At 61.4% G+C, this 8,351-nt stretch overlaps 2 protein-coding genes across 2 annotated transcripts; both read left to right on the forward strand.

Moving 5' to 3' along the window:
- Positions 1–1,179: 1,179 nt before the first annotated feature.
- LPMP_240320 (hypothetical protein) lies at positions 1,180–4,050 on the forward strand (the record flags this gene model as incomplete). Its single annotated transcript, XM_010701071.1, has 1 exon — positions 1,180–4,050. One exon carries the CDS (start codon positions 1,180–1,182, stop codon positions 4,048–4,050), a length of 2,871 nt encoding a protein of 956 aa, XP_010699373.1.
- Positions 4,051–5,150: 1,100 nt separating this feature from the next.
- On the forward strand, positions 5,151–7,970 carry LPMP_240330 (ethanolamine phosphotransferase, putative; the record flags this gene model as incomplete). Its single annotated transcript, XM_010701072.1, has 1 exon — positions 5,151–7,970. One exon carries the CDS (start codon positions 5,151–5,153, stop codon positions 7,968–7,970), a length of 2,820 nt encoding a protein of 939 aa, XP_010699374.1.
- Positions 7,971–8,351: the final 381 nt, after the last annotated feature.

The raw sequence follows: 8,351 nt of genomic DNA on the forward strand, positions 1-8,351 counted from the left end.
CGACGGTCCCCATCCAGTCTCAGGATCCACGCAACGCCTTTGGTCTCCATTCGAAAACACCGCGCCATCTCGGCCCAAACTCACCCCCCCCCCCACGCGGACGCTTCGTCAGAGGGCACCAACGTTGACGTCCGCTGCATAAAAGGCGAGTGGGAACGGGGAGGGGAAAAAAAGCCACGCTCACGTACCCCCGGCGTTGTCCACGCACGCCACACTAACGTGCCCATACAAGTGCACGCGGCTCCTTCGCCAGCGTGGTGAAACCGTAACACGAGGCCCCCGGAAGAGATGGCAGCCCAGCACTCGCCTCCTGTGTCGCCCCGCGTGTGCTTCGGTGGCATTTGTTTTCAATGTCTAGTGCTTGCGGAGAGCGTGTGCGAACACACCGACTCTCTCATAGAGTCCGAGGCGTGCGTGTAGTCGCAATGCCCACTCAACTTGCCGCGCACGATGTTCATGGTCCTACCCACCTCCATGTTGTACCCCTGCCCTCACCCATCTGCCTGCCCTCTCTCATCGTCCTCCTCTTCCATCCCCCCTCCCTCCGTCCTTCCTTACCTTCCCTTCTCGCGGCTGCAACTTCCCCTTGTCGCTTTCTCTCCAGCTGTCTGTCTACTCTTGTTGAGCAGCACCGTCCCTTTACTACTGTGCGGTGCTGTCGCGCGTTCGCGAGCATCGGTGTGCGTGCGTCCGAGGTCAAACTCAGATTGACTGCCGCACCTTCTCTTCACGTGTATCCTGCGCCCCTTACGGATATCCAAGCACACATGCACACAAGCACAGCGACGCTCTGTTTCTGACCTGCTCTACACCTCCCGGCGCATTCGTCGCCGAACACCACGCGCAGCTCCATCCGCCGAGCTCACCCCGCACCGCCGGCGCGATTATTTCGACCGCTTTTTTCGTATCCCTGCAACGAGGGCAATGCTGCAGCGACTTGCAGGGGGCGTTGGTGGAGCACCAGGCGGATCCCTCAGGTGCCTCCGAAGAGCTCACTTCTCCCCCTCTTCGTCTTCGTCGTTACTTCAGTTCCCTCAGCCATCTCCATGTCACACGTCAATGCGCACCGTTGGCACTGTGATGCCTGGCGCGATGCACCAGCCCGGGGAGTCGGGGCAGGAGTCTGGATCGAGTACCACGATCGCCGGCAAAGAGACTTGGGGGCAGTTCAGTGCCAAGATGCGCCACGGGCGCCGGCGCATCCGCGTCATTGACATTGCGGCGAAGATGTCGTACGAGTATCAGATGCTAAAGAAGATGTGCAAGCGGCGCCCCGCCATGCGGCAGTGGGCGGTGCGCGACGACTACTGCGATATGAGCCCTGGTGTGGTCGTCATGTCGCCCTCCATGCAGGCCGCCTTCATGAAAGTGTTTCGGCTGAAGGACAAGGGCCTCATTCGGCGGTGCTTGCGCGACATCATCCCAATCATCGAGTACCGCAACCGTGAGGAAAGACCGGCCGCAATGCGTGATAAGCCTTCGGACATGATCCCTGACGGTGAACCCGACACCCTCAACCAAAAGAAGCGCGAGCTTTTCGAGCTCAGGGAGACGGGCGAGAACTTCAAGCCGCTCTACCTGCACGACAAGCGCTCGCAGGCGAAGCTGCGCTTCAGGATTCGGCAACGCCTCATCAAGTTCCAGCGGCAACTCGCCATCGCTAACGCCGTGGCGAGCCGCACCGTCCTGTACTCGACAGATGACGCGATTGGTTACTTTCTCTTCCGCGGCGCAGCCATGTACGCTGGAATGCACCGCATCTTCTTTGAGCTGAGCAAGCAGCTGCCGCACTTTGTGCCGAAGAGCATGCTGGACTTTGGCGCCGGCACCGGCACGGCCATTCTCGTAGCGAAGGAGGTGTACGACCCCGGCGCCCTCGCCTACCCGCTTTACCGCTCCATGCGGCAGACCATGACTGGTAACGTGAGTGCGCAGGCGCAGCAGCTGCGCGAGCTTCGCTACGACCTCCACCGTCTTAGCCGCAACAACACAGAGAAGAGGAAGGCCCGCTTCATGGCGGTGGCGGCACTGCTAGAGCGCGGCGAAGTTGACGCGGCTGATTTGCCAGCTGACCTTCGCCGTGAGATTGCGCAGGTCGCGGCCAACGCCACTGAAAATAAAAAGCGTCGCCTCATCATCGAATCACACGCCCGCTACCGCGAAACCGTCGATGGCACTGAGTGGGAAGACGGCGACCCCCTTGGCGAGAAGAAGAGCAGAACAGAGGACCCGAGCGACGTGCTGGACGGCGAGGAGGACAACGACGGCAGCGCTGGCGGGGCGGTGGCAGCAGAGCGTACGTGGTGGGAAAAGCTGGTCGACATGGAGAGCGCCACCGCGCAGGAGAGGGCGAGCCGGCGGCTGCAGCCACTGCAGGAGGTCACAGCGATCGAGCCCAGCGCAGGCATGATGGAGATTGGCACGATGGTGCTGCACGACGACGTCCCTAACGTCGCGTGGAAGCGATACCTGCTGCCAGAGGATGAAGCGATTCAGCACGATCTCGTAGTGGCTGCTTACTCTCTCAGTGAAGTTGCGGACTCAGCGAACCGGAAGCGGCTTGTGCAGCAGCTGTGGAAGATGACCCGCGGCGTCCTTGTGCTTGTGGAGTTCTCGAACCTGCACAACTTCAACCTTTTGATGGAAGCCCGCGAGACAATCCTTGAAGAGAAGGGCATTGGCCTGTGGGACTGGCAGCCAACCATCGTAGCGCCATGCCCGCACGAGCAGCGCTGTCCTCTGCGCCACTGCAAGGCGGGTGTGAAGAGCAAGCGCATGCGCCTTTGCACAACGGAGGCGCAGTACCGCGCCACCTTCATCGATGTCTGGGCACGGCACATGCCGCTGAAGGTGGGAATCGAGCCCATCTCGTACTTGGTGTTTGCCCGCAACGAGCTCGTGCCGGAGCGGGCGGAGCGGCGAGAAGCGCAGGTGAAACGGGAGGAGGGGGAGCGGGTGCAGGCACGCGATGCAAAGCAGCGACAGCTTTACGCAGCCTCGCTGTCGTTGAAGGACGTCGTCTTCGATCGATTGAGTGACGAGGCGCTGCACCGCCCCTCCACTGGCGTGCCGGTGAAGTTGTCGGACGCACCAACCACAGGCGAGGCAGCTCCCTCGTTAGCACTTACGCAGGCGTTGCAAAGCAGTGCGACCAGCACTGGGGAGGTGGGCCAACTGCCCTTGGGTGCCCCCTGCCTAGTCCAGACCTCTGCACAGCGGTACAATAAGCTCGTCTATCCGCTCCAGTTTCCACCAGCAACGCACCGGTACAACCGCGCCTTCGTCGACGCCGGGTATCAGCGACAGCGTGCCATCACGCCTTCCGAGATGCTGGTCGTTCGCGAGGAGCTGGAGGAAATGCGGCGCCGAGTAACGCGAGCGAGTCCCTTGTATCTGCGCGTGGTGCGCGACCCAACGTGTCGGGGCAAGATCCAGGCGTCCTTCTGCACACCGGAGGGAGATTTGGTGACTGCACGCGTCTATCGCCGCTTCTATGGCGACCACAGTAGCGTCCCCCGTCACACGACGATGCGCTGGCAGCACATTGGCGGCTGGAGGCTACTGAAGCGCATCCGCAGCGGCTCCCTTTTCCCACACAACGTGCCGCTTTACGCGGTGAATCGGCATCCTCAGGTAGACTTCCCCAACACCCTCCTCGGCATGAAGCACTCGGCGGTGGAGAAGACGGCGATGCAGTACAACGACCCGATATCGCTGATGGAGACGCCAGAAGAGGAGCTCTCACGCGAGGAGGTGAAACAGAAGCGCCGCCTGGTGCGCGACGAGGAGGCGCAGAGGAAGGCAGAGGCGAAGCTCGAGGAGGTGCTTGGCACCAAGATCCGAGACTCCTCGCTGGAGGGCCACATCGACGCTCGTCGCCGCATCTCGGCCGAGGAGTGGGCCAGGGCGGTGCGTCGTGCGAAGCAGAGGACGGTACGGCAGACGCAGCAGACCATCCCCAATGCGGCACGGATGCGCGCGCTGAAACGAAGGCTTGAGGTGCGGCACCGCAATGTGTGGCGGGAAATGGCGCAGAATCGTCGACGTTGAGGGCCGGTGGAGTGGGAGGCCGAGCCTGTGTCGCATCTACGCGCCTCCCTTTAGACGCTCTGTTCACCAGCTCGCCGCACCCACGGTTTCACTCTTGTGCGTCTGCGTCTCTGCTGATCAGCGCGTGGCGGGGAGGGGTGGTTAAGGCGACCCCCTTTCCCGGAACGCCTTATTACCGTCACTACGCACGATTTTGTTGGGCGGAAAGAGGGGATCGCCTACAGCTCGCAGCACCTCCCTTCTTTGGCCTTCCAAAGATGCGGGCCCAACTCTCAAGCATACATACACACACACAACGCGCATGTATGGGGAGGAGACGGATGAGGTGGTTTGGACCACTGCGGTACAGCAGCAGAGCGCGCTAAATGCAGCGCGGCGCAGTGAGCTGATGCGCTGTCCCCTCCCTTCCCCTCCCCTCCCCCGCGACTGTTTGCTCACACATTAACCTAACGAGAAAGCAACGTTGCCCGCACATCACGGCTTTTCAAGTTCCACCCGCTTCCCTTTCTGTCCTTCGGCGCAGGTCTCTTGGGTGGCATTCCCCCAGGCGGTGCGGGGGAGTGGAGGGGGAGGGGAGAGGAGGGGAGGGGGGGTTCCTGCTGGTACTCCCCTCTCTGAGTTACCTCGCACGCGGGTATGTGACGCGCCTGCTGGCTGTCCTCTTCTGCCAGCAGTGGATGGTGCCACATGCATCGAGATAACAGCGCTGCAGCTCGTACGTCCTGGGGCGTCTGTGTGCCCCATGCGCACTACCCGTTTTGACCTCTCTCCCTTACTTGACTATCTCTGCTGTGCGCTGTAGTTGCCAGTCTTCCCTCCCCCCCTCTCTCTCTCTCCATATGCGCGCTGAAGACGGCAATCCATGATTTTGACATCCACTCAAGCACCGACTGCCAGTTTTTTCGGAGGCGGAGCGCACTACTCTGCAGGGAGGTAAAGCGCACAACTTTTCCATTGAATGATGTTACTTCAACTGCTGACTCTCCCCCTTTTTGATGTCTTCTCAGTGCACTGTGGCGCGACATGACTACCTCTCGTGGTGGCCAGCGCTGCTGGTGATCGCCCTCTACGCCGGCAGTGTGCTCCTCTTCACCACCTCGATGCTCTCCACCTCCATTGTTATGCGAACTGTGGCGACAGAGCCGTGTGATGAGGCGCAGGCGCCGTCGGTAGATCAGGTGGTGCTCATCTTAATCGACGCCCTGCGACCCGACTTTGTGTTGTCCTCACTGCGCCCCTTCGCCCGCATCGGTGGACGATGCACTGCGCACGAGGATGCTCTAGGGCCCCAGCGCCTGGACGAATTCGACGCCGGGCAAACACTCCAGTACGTAGAGGAGTCGTTGCGCTCCAGCGAGTCGGCGGCGTTGGCGTTCTTCCTTGTTGCCGACCCCCCCACGACGACAGCACAGCGCCTCAAGGCCATTGCCACGGGGACGATGCCTGCCTTTCTCGAGGCCGGCTCGAACTTCAACAGCGAGGCAGTCGAAATGGACAGCGTCGTTGGTCAGATGAACGGCAGCGCTGTGCTGCTGGGCGATGACACGTGGGAGAGGCTCTTTCCTAATACGCCTATGCGGCGCCACTGGAAGAAGGCGGTCGGCATCCCTTCCTTTGACGTCGCTGACTTCGACACAAACGACGATGCCGTATTGGCGGAGGTGTACAGCGCGCTGGCGGCGGAGACTCCGGAGGCCGTGTTACGGGCCGCAGCCACTTCCCCTGCGGAGGCAGAGCAGCAAGAAGGACCCGCGCGGCTCGTGGTTGCGCACTTCCTCGGCATCGATCACATCGGTCACCGCATCAGCTCTGACAACCCCTTCATGAATGCGAAGATCCTTCAGCTGGACCAGATGCTGCGCAACATCAGCCGCACGCTGCGGGAGCGGGCGACGTCCATGAACACGATGCTGCTGGTGCTGGGCGACCACGGCATGACGAACAGCGGGGATCACGGTGGTGACTCCGCGCAGGAGACGGACACCTTCTTGTTCGCCGAGTATTTCCCCGGCACGCAGGCGGACGTAACGCACACGCATCCGCCGCCGTCGGCCAGTTCTAACTTGGCGAGGGCGCAGAGGCTCATCGAGCGGCGCTGGCGAGATGGCGTGGACGCCGAGTTTGACCGACTTCGCAGCTGCCACGCCCGTGCTGGGGTGCCGCGCGACCGGCTTGGTGCAACGTATCAGGTGGATGTGACAGCCACCGTTGCGGCGCTCTTGAGAAAGCCGATTCCATACTCGAACCTTGGCCGTGTGATCCCTGAGGTCGTGGTACTGGCAAACGCTTCTGCCGATGTGGAGGCCACTGAACGGTGCAATCTGCGCCAACTGCAACGCTACTTCAAGGAGGCGGGCATGAGGGTGCCGCGCGACGCCTCGTGGGCGACACCGGGGATATCCATCACACGCCAGCTGGCTGCCATGAGCCGCTATGCTCGTCGCACCCGCATGGATATGAGCCGCCCCGGCATGTTCATCGGCTCCACTGGGCTGCTGCTATCTGCCATGTCCCTCCTCTGGTCCCCGACCATCCGTGCGCACTTTCTTCCCAGCATCGGCACCGGCTGGCTCGTGTGGTGGACGACTCTCACGCTTCTGCTCCGGCTGTGCTTGGTGTTCGCGAACAGCTTTGTCGTTAACGAAGACTCGGAAGTGCTCGGACTTCTGAGCTCGCTCCTTATGTTCTTACTGGTGCCACACGTCTTGGCGTGGCGGGCACAGCACCGATCGAGAGGGATGGGCCCATCTGCCGCCGCGGGTACGAAGCTCACCACTGCGCAGCAGTCGGTTTTTTTACGAACTCTTGACGGCACCCGCCAAATCGCCACCGCTCTTCAGCGCGAAACGATCTTCCTGGGCCTTCTCCTTGTCGGACTGCGACTCGGCGTGCCCACGCTGCTGCGCTACCGCGCACACATCACACACACGGTGGACACGGAAAGCTCTGTGGACCGCGCGCTGCTGCAGCTGCCAGCTGGGCTGCGGTTTGAACAAGTAGGCATTATTGTCGGCGGCGTCGCGTGGTCTGCGCTCTACCCGCACCACGTGCGGCGCATAGCTGTAGCCGCGACGTGCGCCTGTCTGATACTTGTCTACCACGTTCCTGTAGCCCACCACGTCGTGCCGCTCCTCTGTATTGCGGCTTACCCCCTGGCATGGACGTGGGCGTCGCCGCTATCGGTATTGCAGCGCCGCGCTCGGAGTTCAGGGGCATCGTATGCCACCTCCTCCGGTCACGCAGCCTATGCGTATCTTGTCACTGTGCTTTGGCTGAGTTCCTTGTGCAACGGGAGGGTGGCGACTGCGATCGTGGTGGCGCTGTACGGCACCAGCCTCCCGTCACTATGCTGCGTGCTCCGCATCGAGCCGGTACTCACCCAAGGCGTCGTGCTGCACCTCGCCGCATTTGTCGCCTTCTTCGCTGAGGGCCACCAGTGCATGCTCAATACGATCGACTGGAACTCGTCGTTTGTGGGAATGCCCGGCTACAGCATGTACGCGGGCGGCATACTGGTGCTAAGTCGAACCTTTCACGCTTTCCTGCTGGTGCCCTTTGCCCTACGTGTGTGGCCTGGTGTGACTGCACACGGTAGTCTCGATGACGCAGCCGCCGTGGCGAAAAAGCGTGATAACCATATCGACGGTGCGACAACGGAGGAAGCGAAGAGAAAACAACCCGCAGCAGACTCGGTGGCACACTCGATGCCTGCGCCGCGAGTGGCAGTCTCCGCCTCTGTTGTCATAACCGTCTATGCGTATATCATGGTGGTGCAGTCCGCCGTCTCGTGCTTCAGCGGGTACATTCAGAAGACACACCTCATGCTCTTCCCCATCTTCTGCCCCAAATTGCTCTTCGACGGCGTCATTGCGCTACTGACTTGCGCAGCAGCGCTGATTGCACTTGTCGTTTCCTCCTAACAGATGTTGCCTTTTTCCAGATAAAGTCAGAATAAGAGAGACCCGCTGTGGAGTGGAGGAGGAGGGGGAGGGGTGATTCGGGCACTGCAGGGATCATCGGCGTCGAACAGTTCTTAGGGTACCTGACCCTACACCAACACGTATACATTTCTTTGCCCTTGGTGGTGTGTGGGGGTGCCCATGTCGTCGCTCCCCCTCTCTCCCTCTCTCCCGGAGGTCTTTAGTTGTTCAGACCTCGACAGCGGGACAGGACGCGTGAGGGTTTCGCCGGGCTGGCGGGTGTGCCGTATCACAGGCGAAGTGGGACTACAAACGCCATTCGTTGGTCATGCGTGTGTGTTTGGGTTTACGCTCCGACGTTACCGCCCTGATGAGGACGAC

Source organism: Leishmania panamensis, assembly GCF_000755165.1.
Source record: "Leishmania panamensis strain MHOM/PA/94/PSC-1 chromosome 24 sequence".
Taxonomy (NCBI): Eukaryota; Euglenozoa; class Kinetoplastea; order Trypanosomatida; family Trypanosomatidae; genus Leishmania; species Leishmania panamensis.